The sequence below is a fragment of the Lissotriton vulgaris genome, chromosome 7, assembly GCF_964263255.1.
Source record: "Lissotriton vulgaris chromosome 7, aLisVul1.2, whole genome shotgun sequence".
In the NCBI taxonomy this organism is placed as follows: domain Eukaryota; kingdom Metazoa; phylum Chordata; class Amphibia; order Caudata; family Salamandridae; genus Lissotriton; species Lissotriton vulgaris.
Genome location: NC_141695.1, coordinates 782,387,511 through 782,411,467, shown reverse-complemented (window position 1 = coordinate 782,411,467; position 23,957 = coordinate 782,387,511). Strand labels below are relative to the sequence as shown.

Sequence of the window (23,957 nt, the reverse complement as noted above, 5' to 3'; positions counted from 1 at the left end):
CTTAACTTGGAACTAAGCTTCATTAAATCCAGCCTGTTATATATACACCTGGCTCAAGGACTTTTAATTACAACAGTGTTGAATAGGTTATTTCCAGCCAAATACCATGATTGGTGCTGTACATTCTGGATGGGGGTTGGCCCCTGCCCTGTGAACTGGTAATATTCCATCAATGAGTGCGGTAAATAATACCCTACCAGTGGTGCACTGGCAGTGCGGTACAATTACCCTTCTCTGTCCTGTAAGTTACTTACCAATAGCCACATCACCAAAATGCCCACAAACCAAATGATGTGCAAGAGGAGACTTCTGTGTGTGCTTCCTTGAAAGGCAGCATACACATCAGTGAAGCACCCCCTACCATCGCAGCCAACGTGCACATTAATGGAGTGCCAGCAGCGTTTGTAGAGGAAAAGGTGTGGTGTATTGTGAGGTAACTGAAGTGCTACATGTGGACAGTCAGTAGCACCTAGGACAGAAGGGAAGGGGGCAAAGGCATACAATTCTCTTCCTACCAGTGACGGTGGCACTTTTCCGTTTATGCATCTCAGTATGGAAAAAAGCAGTGCGACTGGCTTGCCTGTGAGATGCAAACTTTGTCAGAGGAGACCCTCTGGAAAGATCCAGTGGCCATGAGTTCTAGTGCAACCAGTATTTTGACACAGGCTGGGATAGCAAGGGAGTGGGCTATAGGTGAAGCCAGGTCCTGCTCACAGTTAGCAACTATGTCTTGGATCACATTTGTGCAGCATCCACCTCACGCCATATATGACAACACCCACTGATATTTTGTTGGAGGAGTCTGCTTGCAGAAGAATCAGTATCAATCTTCATATCAAGGGCAGCCTTTGAGTCATGGACAGTGGCCAGACATCTCCATTGCGAGTTCAGAGCCTGATTTCGACTGGACAACAACAGCGGGATTACACTTCCTTGCTGGCCACCCTCTTATAGGAAGGCATATTTTTTACTTTACTCTGTTGTTGTGACTCATGGTATGGTCACAGCCATCATTGTATCACCAAAGCATAGCTTAACCAGACCCAGAACAAGAGAAAAAGGTTAATTCTGTATCCAGACAGGCAGGTCTATGGTGAATGATTTTTCTACCATGTCTCTCCAGTGCTGCAATAAACATACCAGGCACAGTTTTATTGAAGACGCTTTAGCAGGGTTCTAAGTGTTAATAAAGTAATAGTCCCATTAGTGGGGTTGCCAAATAGTGACCCAACTCTAGTTGTCAGTATCTCCAAAGTAGTGTGATTACTAAGGAGACAACAAGCTTGGCTGCCATGTGGTGGGCTGCTGTACCACACCTTGCCTTGGCAGACGTTACCAACATCCTCTTCGGGCAGAAGCGTGACTTCTCAGCCTTGTTGGCATTCCACTGATACATCATAAACACCCGGCGCTAACATCGGCTTTTCCCCTGTTCTTCCTCACCTCTAGCCATTGGAGTGCATCCTCATCAAGATGAGGCACTACTCTGCACTACAAAGTTTGGCCCTCGCTGACCTCTGGCACTCCCAGGATCCACTAATCACCCTTGTGCTGATGTTTTTGTGATCTCGTTCACCAGGAGGATTGTTCTGCGCTGAAGTGCTGGTATTGTTGGGTTGCTGGTGGTGAAGATGAAGAATCTGGGAGTAGTCAAAGGATGTCAAATGTGGTCTTCTTCTTCATGGGCTTAGCAGTTGCCATAATTCTGAGGTAAAAGACATAATGAAGCCCATGAACTGCCTTTTCCAAGGTGGCGGACTGTTTAGAGAACGGTTTGGGAGGTTCCCCATTCAAGATGAAGCATACGTCTTTCCTCTGATTTCAGTTCCTGTAAGAATCATATATAAAGGAAAACACAAGAGGAAAATGTGTTGCAGTACGTTCGCTCCCTATTTTCATCACATTCATCACTAAGATATTTTCTATTTTTGTCCTTGATCGCCTCTTGCAGCTTGATTCCATTTGGATTCATTTTAAGGATTTGTTGGCCTGGCTATCTCTCTTCCTGGTGTGAGGGAGTTTGATGCCTGACTTATCTACATAAATCTCTATCACCAATTCATGACCATCAGATTGCCAAGGAGGGCTTTTATCTGTCTGTGCTTTTTAACTCCTAACTGGATGCTCCTAACAAGAAACCTCACGGTGTGTTAAACTGCGCTGGGTGAGAACGTGGCTACTGCCAGTAGCCCCTTCCTGGGGCAGCCAAGGACAATGAGCAGACCTACACCAGCTCAGTCTTTGTCATGCATAAAACTTCAAGTGATTTAAAAGTGTAGTATTCTCATGTTTTGCTGTAATGTACTACAAAAAGGCCTCAGAGAAAACGTTTCCAAGCTTTAGCTGGTATCCCTAGAACTTGCAGGAAGACTAGAGGCAGCAGAGGGCTCTTAGAGGTTTAATGATGTTTTCATTGTGCGGGGTTGGAGATAGATTATGAAGTAGATGTGTTCTAACCACTTCTTTTTTCCGTGCAAAGGTCCTCCAGGAAGCCAATACCCAAGCCTTAAAGGAATTCTTCACTCTGAGCTACTGTAGTCAGAGTGTTTAATTTTCATGATAGAGATAAGATCCTACAGATATCTTGGTCTTCTTTTTCTGAATGATGTCAAGATTCTCTTTTTGCCTGCTTTCACCTAGGTGGTGCAGCAGGGTAGGCAGCAGGGGAGGCATAACTTCGAAACTATAATGAGATAACTACAACAATGGAATATGGGATATAAAATACTCACTGCTGCTTCCAGTCTGTCTTTGATTGTGTCTCTGGTGCCTGCCATTGTGGGGGGTGAGAGCAGTGAATCTGAAGACTCGGAAACCCTGTTCTCAATTTGCCTCACTTGTGAACTGCAGCTGCTGCCGCCTCAGCTCCGTTGGTGATGGGGCTTCACAAGCTGCATCAGACATGTGCCATTATCACCAAGAGATAAATGAAGATCCCAATAGTTACACAGTAGAGGAAGACTGAAGCTCACTTCATCAACGTAATGGAAGGATGCTGTCCCAAATGGCTCTTCTGAAGAGTTGCTTTGCATGCTGAGGGGACATATGGGTTAAGTCGACCCGTAGGTAATGACTCTCTGTGATAATGCTTGGTGTTGTTTTTAAAATGCATATTCGACTACTTGCGTCCGGTTGGATGGTAGGGACTGGGAGGTGGCCTCTTCTACTCTCCTTCAGTTACTCTGCCCCTCCCCAAAATTAGGAACAGTGAGTTATTTTCATTTTCATTGATCTTGAATTTTTGGTGTTCAGATGACATGCCTAATGAGCAATTTCTAGACTCTTCCCTTTTCTATCCCCCTATTATATTATCCTATCTCATTCCAAATAACAGGCTCACATGTTCACATCTCAAATTAACTAAAATGTCAGAGTATTAATCAACCACTAATCCTTTCTGGGTTCCAGAGTAGCATGCTATTTGCTGAAAAATGCTTTGACGCCTTGGCAGGGGTAGTAAACGCTATACAAGTACAATACCATACAATCACAAATGGGTAGATGGTAGTTCTAGGCACACTGTATAAGGTTTTAGAGTGAGGGGTCATTGGTGATTCACGTTTTCCTGTTTTTTAATGATCAAGCTCACACATGGTTTCCTCACAGGACATGTGGAATTTCTTACACACCTTACATTTTTGTTGTATATGGCGTAGGAACATGGCATACTTTAGATTTTTCCCAAGAATATGAATGGGCTTGACCATTATATTAAACATGTTGCAGTGTACATTTTCCTTCGCTGGCATGGACCTGATATTATTTTTGTGGAGAAGACTCATCCGGTGGGTAATAGGTGCACAGTCCTGGAGAAGGGTTGATACACCTGGTAGTTCACTCCAGCTTCAACTCTTGGTCCAACCTGTGGCTATCCTGGTAAAGAAATGAGTCTCCTTCCTTGAGATAAAGATCAGAATAGGCCCACATGGAAGCTGTGCCACAGTCGTGGGGTCCTGAGTTAAGGAAAAAATGGGGTTACATTTCCACTACCTCCTTCCATTGATTCCAAATCTCATGCTGGATCGGGTTGGTGCTCTACTTTTAAAGCTCACCCATCATTGTTTGCATTTGGGGGATAAATCCTTTATTTATGGATGAAGGTCTGGCCTGCTCAAAACTCACTGCACAGGTTGGAGGGGGCAAGGCAAGACTGGAGCCCGGAGGCTTTTGCATGTTTGGCTGATCCGGAGACAAATAGTTTTCCTTCTTTTTTGTATCCAATGGGTTGTTTTCAATGATAGATTACTAGTTGCATTCCTTAATGTTCTGTCCGAGATGTAGGAATACTAGTTATTTGGCAAGTCGTACCTCAGACTATTCATCGTCATCTCAGTTCTCCTATTTATACTAGCTAGTTGGTGGTACACCTGGTGCTTCAGTGTTTGGGAGCTAGTGGACAAAGAAATGGTGGTCTATATTGAATTGGTCATTGACCAATATTTTAAGGAAAACATGGGGTGGATGGGATCTAGTTCATCAGTTTGGGGAGACTTTAGGGTGTGTCTCAGGGGCTCAGCAATAGTCAGGAGTTTGGATGCAAAAATCATTTGTCCCAGAAAATGAAGATACTAAACAAACAACTTATTTCCAGTGGCTGGCCTTGTTCTAGCTTGAAATCCAGCAGATTCTGAAGAGTATGATGGAAGAAAGCTTTTTGGGTAAACAGCGTGTTTTTATGGTGTGAACAATAAAGCTGGTAAGCTCCTTGCTCAACTGGCCAAAATGGGAAAAGGGCTTAGATAGATCTGTGGGGTGAGGAATGGCTTAGTGGCCAGGTGGTGAAGATCATGGAAATTGCAGAATAATTTGCTCTATATTATTGAACCATCTATAGATCAAAACAGGTGACTGATGAGATATGCCTCTTGGATTTTGTAAAGGAACTCCCAACCCTAGGTTAAACTAGATGATGAGGAATTTTTGGGAGGTTGAGCTTACAGGAGAAGTGCCTGAGGCTATGTTGAAGCTGAAGAATAGGAAGGCTTAGGGTCCTAAGGAGTTTGCATCTGAGTAATACCCAGGAGGATGCCAGTCAGGCTGAGGGACGAATTGTGTGGTTCTTCAAGCCCAGGTGATCACAAAGAACCACAATTGTGCTGATACATAAATATAGGAAGCCTGCAGGTGACTTTGCTCAAACAGACCTTTCTCACTGAGAGATACATGATAAACTGCTGGCTAATATTGCTTGCTAATCATCTACATTGGGTTATCACCTCTCTGGTCCATTCAGACAAAGAAGATTCTTGCCTTGTAGGTCCAAAAGACTTAACTTGCACCAAATGCTCTGCTGTCTAGAACACGCTTGAAGGTTGGAGGCACTGCTGATTTTTCTCTACTTTGGTGCTGAGAACCTGTTCCAATCCGTTAAATGAGCATGATATTTGCGAGTCTCTGAAAACGCAGCTAGGTGGCAGTTTATCTTTGGGCCTTCTTACTCTATGTAGTCACCCTAACCTGAGTAAAAGTTAATTTGGTCCTAGCTCCTGTACTAAGACCAAATTGCTCCTCATTTTTCTCTTCTCTTTGTACTTGTAATCTAGCTGCTTGCATGTTGGATCAAGAGAAAAGATTGGACTAGGGTGTCAATATACAGAGATGACCATTCATTTATATAGCAAATCTAGATGATTCTTTGGATAAACCAGGAAGGATTTCCTTTTTAGGAATCAATGCAACTATGGACAGAAGTATCTTTATGGAACAAAGCCTTCTTGCCCTGATGGCATGCCTACTGGATATTGTGATGCACTGGAGAAGGCTCCTCTCCCATGCTGGATTGAGCAAAAATAGGCACACTGGAAAGCATTTTCTATTCTGCCATGTGCATCCTGCATATAACTTAAACAGTGAATCGACATACCTGCAAGAAACTGGGTTACTGGTTGAAGGGGATGAAACCCCGCTCAGGCAACAACCACAGTCCTTGCCAGGGTGAACTACAAAAGTCACTAAATTAATCTGTGCTTAACCCTCTGGTAGCTTGGCACAAAAGTTGGCAGACTTAAGTTAGAGGCACTGTGTAAAGTATTTATTCAATCCAGAGCCAGTAATAAAGGGAAACCACACAATACAAGAAAAAATCCCAAACCAATTAAGTAAAATAGAGTAAGTTTTAATAAATAATATGATATCAGAATGATATTAATCCAGTCAATAGAACTGGAGATATTCAGGTTCAAGTGAAATAGCACTTAGAAGCACAAAGCTCCACTTGCATTCAATTTGTCAAACGTCGACCGCGGGAAAGTCACATGTCCATGTCAACCGCAATGGGGCACAGGTCGGCTACAGAGATCAAGCAACCCCTGTTAAAAAATTACCTTTTAAGTCCAGCATGACGTGTTCTGTTTACATTGGAGGATGCTGCAAGTTGGACTCTGAGCGTTGCAGAAAGTCGTCACTGTAGTGCAAAGCGCAGGCTGTTGCGGACGGTCGTCGCTATAGGGCGAGGAAATGGTCTGGCGTCCTGGATGCTTGTTGCTGTAGCTTCGAATGGCAGTCATTGCAGGTTGTTGTTGCTGCAGCATGAAGTGCAAGTCTTGCATTTCTGGTCACTGCTGGCTTACAGTCGAAACTCAAAGAGCAGGTCTCATCGGAGCTTCATGTTAGTGACAGAGTCTTGACATGTACTGGCCCATTTCAGGTCAGGAGGAGCACAAACTCTAGGATTTTCACCTTCTCTTGAGGAGTACACTCTGATGCCGCCCAATGGTCCATGACCTGGGGAGGCACCCCTTGTGGATCAGGGACTCACTCCAGCAGAAGCCAGCAGGACTCAAGCAGGTCCAGTTGCAGGTCCAGGCAATCCTGCAGCAGCTGGTCAACTGGGTAGTTGCAGGGAGGCCTCTAAAGCTGTTTGTGTCCCTTTAGCTCACACAAAAGGTGAGCTAGCTAGCCCTTATTCTAACATGGGTTAGCCTGCAACGAAGACAAGCAAGTCCAGTCTTCATTCTCAGACATTAAGACAGTCCTTCAAGCAGAAAGGCAGTCCTTCTTCTGTAACTTCCACAGGTCCAGGAGTGTTCTGAGGGGTGGCTCCGGAGGCACATTCTGTCCACATCTAAATCACCTTTGTGTTACTGATTGGAAACATTCACAGTCATGTGACCCAGGACACTGGCAGAAGGCACTAATAGTTAAAGAAAATACCAACTCTCTAAAAGTGGCATTTGCAGAATTATAACTTTGAATCCGATTTGATTATTAAAGAGGATTTTAAATTCCAATTAATTTGAATGTAAACAGTATATTGCCATCTGCTCCTAATACAAAGTTAAAAGTTATAAAATGTAATACAGTATGCCAGTGTTAGTAAATGGGAGGGATTGTAAATGAAGATAAACAACTTTATTAGTTTTACACTGCCAGGACACATAAAATGTAAATACAGCTGTCCTACGTTATAAATAACAATGTACTCTGGCCTATGAGCCTTTAAAAGGATTACTTATATGCATTGAAAGGAAGGTTTCGCTTTAGGCCTGGCAAAAGGTTAATCTTGTCAGGTTAAAACTGCAGTTTAAAACTGCACCACAGGCTACAGTGGCAGGCCTGGGACATGTTTTAAAAGGCTACCTTAGTGGGTGGTACAATGAGTGCCGCAGGCCCACTAGTAGCTTTTCATTTACACACCTTGGGTACATGTAGTTCAAATTACTAGGGACTTATGAGTAAATTAATTGTGCCAATAAGGTGTAGGTCAATTGTACTATGTTTGAGGGAGAGAGCCAAAGAACTTTAGCACTGGGTAGCAGTAGTAAAGTGCACAAAGTCCTAAAATCAACAAAAACAAATTCAGTAAAACAGGAGGGGTGAAAACAAATGTTTGGGGTAATACCACACCAGTTCTAACAATACCCCACCTCTGTATAACTAATGCTTTCTGTCTTTAGTATGAGTTGAGTTTCCTAAAACTGAATTATATTAAGATATAAGTGAAATGCTGATCAAAATCAATGCCTATCTGCAACTTAACTACCTCTAACTTCACATGTATGCGCCTTATGAGGTTGATTGGCTTAGTTTCTGATTTTTTGGGTGGAACTGAAACATAGTTAACATTTAATACTCTGTGATTACACATCTTGATGACACATGTCATGTTATGCTTATTTGATTAGTGCGCTAATCACCACTGAGATTACCCAGGTGCTCTGCAGGTGGAGAGGCAGCTGTCTCTTATGAGAGAATTATTCAAAGACCTAAAATTGCATCTGTATACACCAATTTTTAAACATTTTCTCGAGTCAAGAATCCCCCCGAGTACTCTTGAAAACATCAGGCTCACCTGCTTAGCTCACACATGTGCCAAAAGTCGTTAATTTTTTTAAAGCCCCATCGCTTTAAAATTCTATGAGCCACCACTGGGGGATGGGTTTGGTAGGCCACAATGTTTCTCTTCCGAAGACCTCTACTACTGTCTTGTCTGCATTTAGTTTGAGGCAGTTAGACTTCAGCTATGTGGTAACAGCAAAATTGCCTTTGGTTTCCGACAGGAAAAGTATAAGTTGTGTGTTGTCTGCATAGAAGAGTATGCTGATGTTGTGAGATCTGGTGAGGTCAGGTTGCTGGGTCATGTAGATGTTGAAAAATACAGAACTCAGGAATGATCCTTGGGGGACACCGCAGATGAGGTTCTTGGGCCAGAGGTGTAGAGAGGTAGGTTGACTCTCTGGGTTCTTCTTGTTAAGCAATGGCCAGATCCAGTTGAAGGTGGGTGCTTGGATGCCTGTGTTGTGTAGTTTTTTGATCAGGGTGGGGTGGGACATGTGTCAAAGGATGCTGAGAAGTCAAGTAGTATGAGGGCTGCTGTGTACCCACAGTTTAGGATCATCTTGAAGTCTTTGGCTGAGATGCGGGTTGTCTCAGTGCTGTGGTTGGGTCGAAAGCATGCTTGCATGGTGTCTAGGAGCTGGTGTTTTTTGACATGGTGGGCAAATAGTCCATTGATTTCTTTCTCTATGATCTTAACCGGAAAAGGTAGAAATTAGATTGTCCGTAGTTTACTAGATGGGTAGGGTGAGCGAAGGGTTTCTTTAGAAGTACCTTGGCTATCACTAGTTTCTTGTAATTTTGTGGAACCTCATGTAAAGCGCTCTGATACCTCCGGGTCTAGCCAGCGCAATATAAAACTCTTAACTAAATGAATAAATAAATAAATAAATATTTGTCTGGAAACATTTTGATGGTAATGGAGTTGTTTAGGATACAGGTTAGGACTTTGTTGATAGGGGAGGTTCCCAGGTTGTAGATGTGTTGGGGGCAGGGATCCACACATTACCTGGAGAGGATGGTGATATTATGTTGGCTATTTCATCTGCGGTTAGAGTTTTCCAGGTGGTCGAGTTATCCCTCAAGTTGCTGATCGGTAAGTCAGGGATGAGGGTGTTGCTGTAGATGATTTTGATCTTGTTGTTCTAGAAGTCTGAGAGTTTGCTGCACAGTTACTAGGAAAGGTTTATGTTGTTTGTGGTAGAGGTAGGTGATGTGAAGACTTTTACAATCAAGAAGATTTTCTATGCTGCTGTTGGAGCTGTTGTGGATGTGCTCGGCTCGTGCCTTCTTCATGGCTTCTCAATGTGCTTGTGGGAACGTCTCTGGGCTGATCTGTACTTATGCGTGTTAGTTTACTGGGGGATTGTCCTGCATCTTCTTTCTAGCTGTTTGCAGTGTTGTTTTGTTGCTAAGAGTTCCTCCATGTACCAGTTGGCTTGGTCCCGGGTTCTCTTCTGGGTGTTGTGTCTCAACAGTGCTAGGGAGTCAGCACAGTTGGTGAGCGGGTTATCAAACTGCCTGATATCGGTCTTGAGGTCTTAGGTGTCATTTGGCTGATTATGTGTAACATTTCAAGCCAGCCAGATTTAAAGATTTTGCTCCATCCGCGTCTGGCCAAGTTCGTAGTGGCGGGCTTGGCTTGGCGAGGGACGTTGATTCTAAAGTCGATGATGAAGTGCCCGGTCCATGTGAGGGGTGTGGTTGTGGTATATTTGATCTTATTGAAGGCGGCTAAGACAAGGTTGAGGGTGTGCCCAACTGAGTGTGTGGGCTCGTTGACATGTTGCTCTAGTCCCGTGTTCTTTAGACTCCTGAGGAGAACAGCTGCATTGGGGTCATTTCTGCGTTCCAGGTGGAGGTTGAAATCTCCTAGTAGGATGTAGTTCTTAAAGTCGATGGCAAAAGGGGGGATGAAGTCAGTGATGTTTCCGTCGAAAGTGAATTTTGGTTCGAGCGGGTAGCAGACAAGACTTTTATCTTGATGTGTAGGTGCTCTACGTAGGACGTGTCTTTATCTGTGGAGGTGGTGCAGCTGAAGGATTTCCTGAATATGATCACTATATGCTATACATGAACATGTAAAGCTTACTAAACATCTCTTGTACCTTAAAATGACATTATTTATTATAATCAATGTTGCTTTGATGAATGAATCCTTCTGGTTCCTTCACAAAAGAATTCAAATTCAAAATAATGAAATTAGTCCCCACAAGTCTTTTATTATAAAAGTGTACATTGAAAGAACACTTAAAAGTGTGTTTTCCCAAATGGCTTGACTTCCAGAATATTTTTCTGTAATATGCTCAGCAAGCCCTTTAGAAAGAAAGATATTGTTCCTTCAACATGCATTACAAATGCAGAAAACAAGGGTCCAGCGTGCAGTAAGAGAGTAAGGAGCGTATTTACATGCCCCCTTGGGCTGCCACCGCATTACTTTTATTTGATGCAGCAGTGGTGCAATCAGTGCGCCACACTGCTCCATGTCTGCAAACTGACGTATTGGGTCCAAAGCATCAGTTTGTAGAACCCTGCATCACATTATACCTGCGCCAGGTATAATGTATGCAGGGTAGGCGTTCCCATGCAAAAAACTATTCTAAAATCCATGCTAAGGTCTGACCTCGGCACGCTCTTTTTTGCATGTAGGATAATACATATGCTATTGTATCTAACAATAAATGAAAAGGCCTTGGTGGGGAATGAGTAAACTTAAAAGCTGTAAGACATCAAGGTTCTGATTTTCCCCTCCATATATGCTGTGATGTTTTTGCCTTCTTTACACACATTATGGGTTAGGAGCAGTAGGCTCATGACTAGTGTCCTCCCTCTTGTTTTACATTTCATTACCCTTGTGCATTAAACGACGCTATAGGGAGAAAGACAGCTTGTCGCAAATGCAAAAAGAATGGGGAAAAAAGATTGGAAAGGAAGGCAAAATGACAAGTATGCAAAAAAGGGCCACGTAGAGAAAGACAGCCAGGGAGCAAGAGGGCGAGAGACAGAATCTCACTCACCTGAACACATAGTCATGTTGGTCTATTTCTTGTCCCAACTTGGATCCGTTCAGAATGCCGCCATTGCCCACGGCAGCACAGCGGATACAGGGGGACTCGGCTGTGGGCTCTCGGTTCCACTCACTGAATATGTAGCCATTTGCCGTGGTATTCAGCAGAGGCAGCGTCTCATTCAGGACTAGAAATAGGAGGAGAAAGGAGCTGTGAGCCCACTGAACGTAAACAATACAATATCGTCATTCTTCCGCAATTCGGACGACCCACTCTTACTACACATGGACTCTGAGGTGATCTAGCTTGGGTTGTAGACAAATGCAATCAAATACACTGCTGCAAACAATGGAACAACACTTGCATATTCCCAAAAACAATCATTCTACAATGACCGATAGGTTGGGGATGCAGAGGAGAATTTGCTTATTGTTAAATCAAGACATTCTCAGACAGGCCGTTATTTCTTAATGTCTGACTGATTTAGGCCAGGTAGTTACACATAGGTTCGCTGGAGAACACTGCCGTGTGTCTGACTGCTCCAGATCTACAGACCTTTCGAATGGCAGCATTTCCAGATCAATAATAACATGAAGGTGGGAGGGGGCCCAGGGGAATTTAAAGACCGAGCAAAGACACATTCCCCTACATGAATACATAACACGAAAGTGTTGATGGGTCTACAAAGCATTAAAGTATGTATCTTGACTGTCCTATGATGTCCTACCAAAGAAAGTGAAAATCAAGTGAAGGATACCCTAATCTCAATGTGATCTGGAAAGGATACCCATCAGTCTCCACACGGAACCGCCATTCATAATTTGGGATTCCTTAGAGACTACCCACTTGGAGAACTACCGGTAAACGAGGAAGCTTTGGTCAAATCACCTCCAAACACCGGGTAGTTGCCAGTATGGTCTAAGTATGGATGATGAAAAATTACAAGTGGATATGAGACTGATTTGCAGTGCATGTGAGAGAAAATGTGAGTAAATGGTAAAAATAAAATTGGGTGAGGGAGCAATGTGGAATTTTATTCTGGTTCTGCTCACTCCTCCAATATTAAAAAAGCAGCAATGGCAGTTTTAACAAATAACTGCCTGGGTGTAAAAAGTGGTAGACATGTTTCAGCAAATATGTTGGACACCTGTGTCAAATTGCCTTCATCAGGACCTAGATATAACTTAGGCTACTGCAGGGTAAAAGTGCAAAAATAGATAAGATAAAGTGACTGCATAAATATCTTGCTGTGACAAGGAAAAAGATCACCTGGTATCCTAGGTGTCTTCTTAGCATATTACGATTGAGTCTGCATGAGAAAGCCCTTAATAGAGGCTTAGGATTTGTGCCAACTCATAAAAATGACCACTTCGAAACACATATTGAGATGGCCAAATTTTTCTGCAAAGTGAGATTACAGTTCTTCTTCTCAAAACAGGAGCAGGTTGAGACGGAACCAGTCAACACCAACACAGGTCTGAAAAATAAATCGACATTCAATCCTCCGTCCCATACTATGCCAGCGCAAGTTCTCCCCTTTGAACAAGCAATAGAAAAAGATATTGAAATCCTCTTCTCACAGGGCCAGGATCACTTCTGCAACTTTTCCAAGGCAGAACAGGAAGCGCTGCGATCCTAGCAGCTAACAATGAACTTACTATAAAGCCTGCGGACAAAGGGGGTGCCATTGTCCTATTGGATACTAACGTATATCGCACTGAATGCTTGCGACAGTTGAATGACAGACGAGCATACTGCCCCCTCGATAATGACCCTACCATAAGCATGCGCAACACCATTCATGAAAAGGTAGAAGAAGCTCTATCAGAAGGCTGGGTTACTCCTCAGGAAGCTGCTTTTCTCTGTATGGAACATCCAGTGAAGCCCTACTTTTATTGTCTTCCGAAGGTGAATAAACAACAAAGGCCCCCACCCGGCCGCCCCAACATTTCCGGCATCGGATGCATTCTCGAGCCTCTTTCCACCTTCGTTGACCACTTCTTGCGTCCAGTGGTGCAAGAGATGCCTACGTATCTCAAAGATACCACGGATGTTCTACGACTCCTCCCTGAAACAGAATTTGATTTAGACCGTGATCATCTTGTCTCATTTAACGTGAATCACTCTATACGTCAATACCACAAGACAAAACATTAGAAGTTATTTCTACTTTACTGATGGCCCGTGATTTAGACAGCATTACTCCGGTGAGCTTCATCATGGCCTGTGCCACCTTTTCCATGAAACAAAACTTCTTCAAGTTCGAAGACACAGTGTACCTCCAAACATCTGGTACAAGCATGGGGAGCATTTTTGCTCCAAGCTTGGCTAACCTCTACGTGCACCACTTCGAACAAAAACACGTCCTCACCAGCTCCAATCCTTAATTTAGCTCAATTAAGCTGTGGAAAAGGTATATCAATGATATCCTGGTGATCTGGCGATGTACTCATGAGGATTTACTGAACTTTCAGGTTTGGTTGAACAACAGGAATGACATTCTCCGGTTCACAGTAGAAGCCAACAAGACCAGGCTGTCCTTTCTAGATCTCATGATCTTTGCCACCCCAGAGGGACTCCAGTCTGAGCTCTACAGAAAGCCCATGGCGAGAAATTCCTTGCTCTGTTTTGACAGACATAATCCTAAATCCCTCAGAGAGAACTTGCCCTAGGGGCAATTTCTGAGGGTACAAACGGCGGGGTACAAGGAGCACTCGTCTCAATTACAAGATCAGCTCTGCCTGAGAAAGTATCCTCCCAGATTGGTACGTCAATCCCTTAAACGTGCCAAGAACAACAACCGCCAGGCCCTGCTAGAACCATCTGTTCCCAAACTCACATCTGAGAGACTCACCTGTGCGAGCACGTTTGGCACCTTATCAAACAAAATACAGAAAATAGTGAGGAAACACTGGCCTATCTTGAATTCAGGACAAAAGACCTTTCAGGCACCTCCATTTTCTTTCAAAAGAGGCCCAAATCTCAGAGATCGAATTGTTCACACAAGACCACGCAATAAGATGCCAAGGGCCCTTGGCACCATCTGGGATCTTCCGCCTGTAGTAGGCCATCACCCTTGCGGTTCATGCCAATCTTGTCCCCAAACCAAGAAGTCTACTGAGATCCACATAGGCACTAACAGACCTTGGCTACAAACCAAATTCACCAACTGCAACAGCGAAAAGTTGATTTATCTTATTACTTGCCCGTGTGGGCTTAAGTATGTAGGGTTGACCACTCGAAAAGTTAAAATTAGAATCTCCGAACACAAGAGTACCACCAGATGCAAAAGACAGGCAACCAAACTCACCAATCACTTTTTAGAAAAACAACATGCCCCTACTGCATTCACCTGGACTGTATTGGAACAGCTCTACATTCCACCCCACGTCACAGACCTCACTAAATTTCTCCTTTATAGGGAACAGAAATGGGTCTTTAAACTGGGGACTAACAATGGAGGACTCAACAATGACATTCCTTGGTCCATCCTATGAGGGACTCTATTCGGTCCTGCCATGTCACCACTTATGGCCCGAATAACCATGAGGTCACTACATGAGCATCCTGCCTTAGTTTACTGACTAGCGCAGGCTATGAGCCTCTTGCATCTTAGCCTGGTGGCCATATTCTATTTCTCTAGCATTTGGGCGCTTTAGATCTGTCCCAGCCTTCTGACCTTCTGAGCGATTGCCTCATTGACACCAGTTCTGATTATCTACCATATATATCTCCCATAGATCTATGGTTTAGATGTACCATCTTAATATTATTACTGCTAATTTATACAACAAACCCCTGGGTCTTGCGTTAAATAATTCGCCTGCTCAAGCACTGTGTTTAAATATAATGATTTTACAATTGAGTGACAACACAGCGTTGTTTTCTCGGACCGTAATTATGCTCGAGATTAATACTATCAAAATACAAACGAACATGTGACTACGATCAACCAATGAGAACATCACATCAGAATGAGGCTCTATTTCCTAGAAAAACATAAACAAAGAGGCGGTTCTCTAGCGGTGCCATGTGACTGTTAGAACTAATCACGGCACCGCTTTTAAACGAGGTTCCATCTCGGCCCCGGTACCTCCCCAGTCAGCTCGGAAGCCGGCAGAGAAGTACAGACGGAAAGGTAAGCCCGGAATTTTTGCTAATTTGTCTGCTCCTGACAAAGGTTAGAAAGCGGTAGCATCATGTCAAGCCATCTGCGCCCGCTGCACGCTAATACGCATTGTATGCCTGGCATTTTTTTTCACTACTGTTACTTTGCTATTCTAAACTGTAGCTTGACGAGCACTTAGACACATTACCATCAGAAAATCTGACACATGATAGAAGTGTTGCCAGCTCCATCGTTGTGGATTACAACATTGATTATCGTGTGCACTAAGGTCTTTTAGAAACGCAGTTTCTTTTCTGCATCATGTATTATCAGTTAGCTGGAGACGATGAGACCAGTACGAGTATGTGTGGGCAGCTAATCGTGTCTTTTAAGATATCTCACACGGTCCGGGTGCACACCAGGGCTGTTCTCTAATCAGTTAAAACATCTACTTACCAACCATCATGGATGTACTGATTCACTTCATTGTATACTGTTCATTTAACAGGCAGCAATCACATATCCCTGTGTTTTTTGCTTCCTTTTTAACCAGAGCGGTGCTTCCCTCATTGTCTGAGCCGCTGCCAGGCGGGGTGACGTCCTCAACTCCTATGACTTGGATAAGATGGAGTTTGTTTCACATGTACGATTGAAAACTCAATACCTTTGTGTATCAAAATGACAGCAAACTTTAATTTTGCCTATGATATAATCATTTTATAGTAAAGTATGGTTAGAAACTACATCTTTACTTTACACTGTCTACCATTGTTACTTGTATGTACACTTACTGTGTGTCTGTGTTTGTTTATTTTCCTATCAGTGACATGCAGACTCAATCGTAATATGCTAAGAAGACACCTAGGATATCAGGTGATCTTTTTCCTTGTCATAGCAAGATATTTATGCAGTCACTTTATCTTATCTATTTTTGCACTTTTACCCTGCAGTAGCATAAGTTATATCTAGGTCCTGATGAAGGCAATGGACACAGGTGTCCAACATATTTGCTGAAACATGTCGACCACTTTTTACACCCAGGCAGTTATTTGTTAAAACTGCTATTGCTGCTTTCAGGGTGGATGCCTATATAACTATGTGGGCTGTAGTGCTGTGAAAGTTGAAGGTGGCTTTCAAACCATCAATGCAATTCGGGGCTACTGCTCCGCAGTGTTGCACCTCATCACTATTTTAAGCAATAGGAAGCCTTGCAGCTCAACATTTGACATGACCGACTGACTCTGCCTATCAGGGTGCAAGGCTGCAAACCTAGGAATGGATAGAGTCCTAGGCCGATTATTAGGATCAATCTACCCCACGTATATGCATGATACAGACTGGATGATGCAACATGACCTTACAGAGTATATTGGAGAAAGTGGTCAAGCATTCACCCATGCTAGGTTCCTGTCTGATGGAAGATGGCATATTTGTGAACTACATGCTTCCACTCTAATGAGCCAGGCTGATGAAGGGTGACATACCCTGAAACCGGTCCCAGGATGCTTGCTTCTGGTCCAGGGAGGACCTGGCCTGGCAGTTCGGTCTGGACTGTTCCCATGGGGCACAGGGTAAAGACTGATTTGCATATGGCTGGGTCCAAACTGGGGTGGCATAGTGGGCAAAAGAACAATGGATTTAACCCAGATGCATTGACTGGGGGGGAATGTTTGCATTTTCAGCATTCCGTCCATCATTTGTTTGCTGTTCCACTCTAAAAGAGGCACCAATCTTTAAAGTCTCCTCCACACCAATTTGATGAACTTTCAACAAAAACGTATGTAGAACTGGTTGATGGTAGGTGCCGACTAATACATAGGCATCTAATACTCCTGCCTGGGACTTAATTTCACAAACGTCCTTTCAGCGCATAAACACAGTGCCAGCCGAAGCAGCTGGTTTGTGGATTTGCAGATTCAACTACCACTATATAGGTTACATATTCCTGCCAGCGCTCCGGACAAATCTAAGGCAGTAAATATAGTGCTCTTTCGGGTGACCTTCTGGGCTTCCATATACTGCAGTATTTCATCTCAACATTGTCACATTTTGTGGCATTTCCTGGGACACCAAGGGCATCCCTAAGACAGACAGGGCACAGACAAGAAAAATCTTCTAGACCTGTACACTATCTATGAGCGAGAGTCACCTACCAGCCCACTTGCTGAACAGGGAACCCGTCACCTGCACCACTAATGGTGCATCAGCTTACATTTGTAACCTGTTAGAAAATAAATCCTACCAAATTGTCCTTTACAATCACAGGGCCATGTTGCCTGTGACTCAAATACCAACTGAGGGCCAGCAACACAGGTGGGTGCAGGATCTCTATCTTTCTAATGGAAGCTTCAAGCCTGGCTTGACCTAGACCTAGGGCCAGGTACCTAATGCTACCTGGCCTTCCTTTACGCCACTAGCATTAGGCAAGGCATTCAGCTGAGGATTAACACACTGACACTGACCTCACTGAAAGGCATCAGATTGAAAAAAGGCCAAGAGGTCCCCTTTTTCACCTTTTTAACCTTTGTTGCCCAGTCCAGGTGAAGCATCTTACACACTGACTGTTCTTACAAACACAGCCAATTGTGCAGGAATATGCAGTAGATAAAACTGTTGAAAGGTCCCGGGTGGGGACCAGAGAGTGGGAGGAAGGAAGCTGAAGCAAAAAGCTCAGTGAGAGGTGAGTCACCAAGGGAGAGACAGAAGCCATAGCATAATCCCTGAATGCCAGAATGGTGGCCCATAGGGCACTGACAGTGGAGACAGCCAGATCCATGGCAAAACCATCCCACAAAAAGTCCAAAGTCCTGACAGGATCATAGGAAACAGGAGACAGACCCTTCCTGTGATGCCAAGTGTCAAAGTTCTTCCAATGACGACTGTAAGACCTCTTGATAGAAGGCCTGCAATATGACTGGATGCTCTGAGCTACCTCAAGCAAACAACCCTGGCTCAACCAAGTCAACCTCTTAAGTGCCATACCCCCAGCCAAAGGCACAGGAGAGAGGATGCGTTGAAAAGAAGCGGAGAAGGGTGTATGAGAAACTTCCAATGAGGACACACTCCCAAACTCTGAAGAAGGGGAAACCAAGGCTTTCAGGATCACTCCAGAACAACCAGAAGAGCCTCCACCTGATCCAACTGAATCTCCCTGAGGACCTGGGGAATTAAGAATAAAGGGGGAAAGACATACAGGATAAGCCTGGGCGGAGTTCGTGTAGCGGGGCTATGCAGAGTGCCATTGATTGGCATCAAACTCTGTTGAACTCCGTGTAGCCCGCTCCGCCGCCCGCCTCCACCCCCCTATTAATATATAACTGAAAAGTACATTAAGCAAGTTAAAAGGACTTACCTTTTAACCATGGCGTCCCCGGGCTGCCCTTCTCCTCTTCTTCAGCAGTAGAAATACTGATAAGAAAACTGTGCAGGCGCGCAAGCCCGCGCATGGTCATTTCCAGGGTCAAAGCTGAGTTCTCTCCCCATGGTTAATACAGGAGCCCCTGGGACCACAGGATGGAGAAAGCATCTATTGCACATGCCAACATTACTGTGAGGGGATTAGGCTGCAAAAATGTGCGAGATGGCCATCTCCTCTGAGGCTAACAGATCCAGCTAGGGCCCCACGACCATGACCCCTTCCACAAAAGGACTGGTGAGCACCCCGGGCCATGAGGAAAAGCAAAGGGGCAGTCATAACCAAAACCTCTACTTCGCGGTAAAAATGCATCTTTTAGTAATGCTGGTATTTAAATTGTAGGTCAGAAAAGGCCACTTTTTAGAAAGTTGTAATTTTCTTACTTAACCATTCTGTACCTCTGCCGATCTCCTGAATAGTCGTCTGGGTCAGGGTGACAGTTGGGCATGTGTGCAGTCACTCTAGATGGTCATACAAGGAGAGCTTAGGTGTGCCATGCATATCCCAAAGGCCCATTACCAGGCTGAGGGGCCTCCCTGAGCCAGAGTGGTGGGAGAAGATTACACTGACACCTGGATAAGGCTGTGCCTGTCCCCTCACAAAGCAGTCTCCACCCTATGTAATGTGTCTGAAGCCAAGAAGAGCAGGATTTTGTACACTACAAAGACCTTTCTTTAAAGTCTCCCTACTTCAAAGGACACAATGGGTATACGTACTGGACATCTGATACAATATACTCAGAACACTTCTGTACTGAGGACATTATGGGAGGAGGAACATCTGTTGTGCTGCCAGGAGGGACTGACACTTTGCTGTTTGCTTTGCTGTGTTTGCCCGCTGTCTGCAGCCTGCTGCTTCTGTCACTGGAGTGAGAGGACTCAACTTTGCTCTCTATATCCTTTTTTCTGTACTTATCCAAGGGCTTGAGTGGAGCTTGCCTCCTGTTGGAAGTCTCAGGCCATCAAAGACTTTGCCTGTAGTACCTGGGCCCCTCTGCTAAGAGCCCTACTTGCCAAGTGGTGCCAAATATAGTTCCTGGGTCCTTGGAAGTGAATTCAGTGCTACAAGAAGAAACTGATGCTGAGGGACTTCAAAACCGGTGCTGATCTCCAACCTTGACGCTCTTCTGCTACCTGCGCCGATGCTGTGGTTCCCACTCGACGCAATGATCACGTCTTGCAACGCAGGCTCCCACGACGATGCAGCGCCTCCAAAGAAACTGGCACTGCAGGATTCCTGAGCACCGTGCCACCGACATCCATGACAATCCGACTCCTATGTCGCAGCTGTTGCTCAGTGGTTCAACCTCAATTTTGTGAAACCAAAGCCTTGCTGCTTATCCAGTAGTGAGGAACCGAGGTTCATCTTGCCAACTACCACATCAACTCTCCTGTGCCCTGCAACATCCCTGGGCATCAGCGACTCTGGAACTTTGCACTGCCGTCAGGAACTAATGCCTCACTTGCTGTAGTGATGCTTAACCTCCTTCAAACAAGGCACTGTCCTCGAGTGCTGAAGGGCCAACAACCTGCATAGCAGTACGGTACCAATGTTGCACTTGCCTCCCCGATGCCTCACCTCCCCTGCGTCTTGCATTGTCTTTAATTTCCAATGTCTGCAAGGTACTGTACCAGGGTCTGCATGGCTGCCGATGCCGGCCCTTGCTCCATGGAGGTCGGACTGCATTTGTGAAATCATCAACGTCAATTGCGACCAGAAAGTCCTGTTGAAGCTATTGTTTTCTAAAAGCAATACTTGATGTATTCTTTGAAAGTTTATGTCTCAACTTGTGTAAGTTGGATCTTTGTCTGTTTGGTCTTGTTTTACTCAGATAAATATTGGCTATTTTTCTAAACTGGTGTGAAGTACTTTTGCGGTGTTTTCACTGTGTTACTGTGTGTATGTTCTCAAATACTTTACACATTGCCTCTTTCTTTTAGGCTGACTGCTTTGCGTAAAGCTACCAGAGGGTGAGCACAGGTAAACTTTTAGTGTGTACTATATTTACCCTGACTAGGGTGGTGGTTCCTGCTTGTACAGGGTGCATACGCTGACAACTTGAAACCCAATTTCTAACACACCTATTGACTCTTCATTGTGGTTGTCACCTTTATTGGTAGCCCACAAACACAGTGGATAATTAAGGGTTTGTGTTGACATCTGTTGCCTCAACAGAGAGATGTGGGTTTATTCTCACCCATTAGTGAGCAGTTGGCTAGGTTGAAGGAAGCAACATACTTTTCCAAGTGAAATTTGGCTTCAGTGTACCACCAAAGAGAGCTGCAGCCAGATTTGAGGCATCTGATAGCTTTTGTTTCCCTCTTTGGAACATATCGGTAATGCTGCATGCCTTTCGTATTGGGTTCAGAAGCTTACGTTTTTCAAAGGGTCATGTGCAACATCCTCAAGGGTAAGGGTATCCAGGGGTTATCAATTTTTCCAGGATTATGTACTAATTTGTGCACCAGACATAGAAACACATAGTAGAATTCTAGATGAGCTGTTAAAGAGATTCCAGCTCCATGAAGTTGTGCTCTGAAGAGACAATGTATATTCTTAAGTGATAAAGTTGAAGATTTGGGCCATTTTATATCCATATCAAAAACAACAATTAGAAAGAGGGTCCAAGGGCAAGTTTAGTGACCCATATCTTGATATATGCCCCAAAGAACAATAATACCAACGAAAATTATATCTAGGGTCAGACAAAAAAGTGAAACTCAACAGTAAAGACAGACCTCAACACGACAAGATGTTAGTTCACTGTGGAAAGTAAAAAACCAAACTTGCACTTAAGTGTGACAAAATATATGTGAACTTAGACTCAAGAGCATGGGAGAAATTTTCCCATCAGTAGCCATTCTGTGCCACCCTTTTTAACATCATATGGGTTCTCCTTACCCAGGAGACAAAGTCCACAGCCTACAGATATTCTCAAGGCTGTGGCAAACCTTTACGTAATGTGTTAGCAAAAATGGGAGGTGCAAAACACGTATAAATGTTAGTGGCAAGTGCAAATGAATAAGCAGTGCAAGAAGTGTACGTGAAAGTGAATTAAAATTGGATTGGACTGAGTAGATGCTTAACTTTATTATTCCCATGCTCTTGAGTCTAAGTTCACATATATTTTGTCACACTTAAGTGCACGTTTGTTTTTTTACTTTCCACAGTGAACTAACATCTTGTCGTGTCGAGGTCTGTCTTTACAGTTGAGTTTCACTTTTTTGTCTGACCCCTAGAAATAATTTTCGCTGTTACCATTTTATATCCAGTCATGGAATTGAACTGAAAGATAACTTGGTTAAAAAGCAACACACAGGCTGGACCACCTTAGATAAAGCCGGCTTGAAATTATTCCTTGGCATTTTGTGAATCCAACGCCTGTTTCTTACAAATGTATGCAACATGGGTTAGGACCTTTATCTTTATTTTATTTATTTATTATTTGAATTTCTAGGGCACAACAGCTACCCAAAAAGGGTTTCCCTGCACCAAGGCAGACAGAGAGTAGAGAATAGGGAGGCAGTTAGATGAGATTATTGATTGAATAGCCAGGTCTTAAGAGCTCAACGGAAGTGAGTGTAAACAGTTTTCTTACGGATGGCAAGGAGGAAAGTGTTCCAGAGGGACGGACCTAGGTAGGAAAAAGATCTTCCCCCCATCCTGGTAAGTCTGACCCTGGGCACCACAAAACTTCCCATGGTTTCCGACCGCAGGTGACGGGAGGTAACATAGGGGCGAACAAGTGACTGAAGGTACTGGGGTGCCTGTTTTGATTTTGAACATATAGCTCAGGGCTTTGAACTTAATACGGTTCTCCACCCTGAGCCAATGTAGATCACGGAGATGTCCAGAAATAGGGGAGGCTCTGGGAATCCTGTAGAGAAGTCTAGCTGCAGAATGTTGTACTAGCTGAAGTATACAGGTCCCTATCTTGTTGGAGCCAAGGTATAGAATGTTACTGTAAACGAACCGTGTGATGATGAGGGCCTGGACCACTGTTTTTTAGGTGGCGACTGGTAGCATTGAAATGATTTACCTGAGCCATTTTAGAATGGTAAAGCAAAGTGCTGTGAGCTTTACTGTTTGCTGGTGCCTGGTCAATGCGTCGCCAATGATGACGCCCAAGTTTTCGACATGGATGGAGGGCTTTGGGAGATTACCGATCTCGGCTGGCCAGTGTGAAGGACTCCAAAGATCTTTCTTCTTGCCCAGAATCAGTATTTCAGTTTTTTCGTCGTTTAACTTAAGGTGATTATGATTTTTCCAGTTAGAGATTTTGCTAAGGCCCTGTTGAAGAAGAGAGAGTGCAGAGGGGTCAGAACTTGAGAGGGAGAAAATAATCTGGGAATCGTCGGCATAAGTGAAAATGTTAAACAAGCTTGTTCCGCAATGTCTGCTAAAGGTCTGACGTACAGGTTGAAAAGCAGTGGACTAAGGATCGATCCCTGGGGTACCCCATAAAGAGATTAATAAACCTTGGAGCAGTCATGAGCCAGGGAAAGGTGGAGTCTGGGGCAAGATTGTGGATTGGGACTGAGGAGGTCTGCAATTAATTTTTTCAATCTTTTGTGTGAAGAATTGTGCAACATCGTCACATTGACGTTCATTTAATGGCAGAGGGTTGGCAGTTGTTTTTGAGCCGCCCAATTCTCTCACCAAACCGAAGAGAGTTTTTGAACAGTTGGCAGCTTCAGAAATGGTTTTAGAAGTAAAACTGGCCCTAGCAGAGCTGCACAGGTTATGGTACATATTTGTAGCGTTGGTGTCGATGATTTTAGATTCGGGCGCATAGTCTTTCCTACATTTACGTTCTAATGCTTTGCATTTTAATTTTTCCTTTTTTAAGGAGTCATTAAACCATGGTGCAGGAGGTCGATAGTTATTTAGTTTTTTGTGAGAGAGAGGAAGACAAGAGTCTATGGCATTAGAAAGCCAATTATGAATATTTGTGGCGAGTGCGTCAACTTGATGGTCAGCAGAAGGTACGTTTGAACATACAGGGGCCGATTCCGATCCTGGAAAAAAAACGTCTGTACGATTTTCATCGGGAGCCATCGTCGTACGATTCGTACCCGTCCGTCCGAGTCGCGTAGTACGATCCGTATTGCGTCAATGCGTCCAAATCGTCGCAATCCGTACGTATTGCAAG

General features: G+C 44.0%; 1 protein-coding gene across 1 annotated transcript in view; it reads right to left on the bottom strand.

Moving 5' to 3' along the window:
- The window catches only part of LOC147702408 (alpha-N-acetylgalactosaminide alpha-2,6-sialyltransferase 2-like), a 505,792-nt gene that overhangs the window by 222,993 nt on the left and 258,842 nt on the right, over positions 1 to 23,957 (bottom strand). The window contains exon 4 of the mRNA XM_086931027.1: positions 11,292 to 11,469. Within this exon, the coding sequence (XP_086787153.1) occupies positions 11,292 to 11,469 (178 nt within the window). The remainder of the gene's footprint in view (positions 1 to 11,291; positions 11,470 to 23,957) is intronic.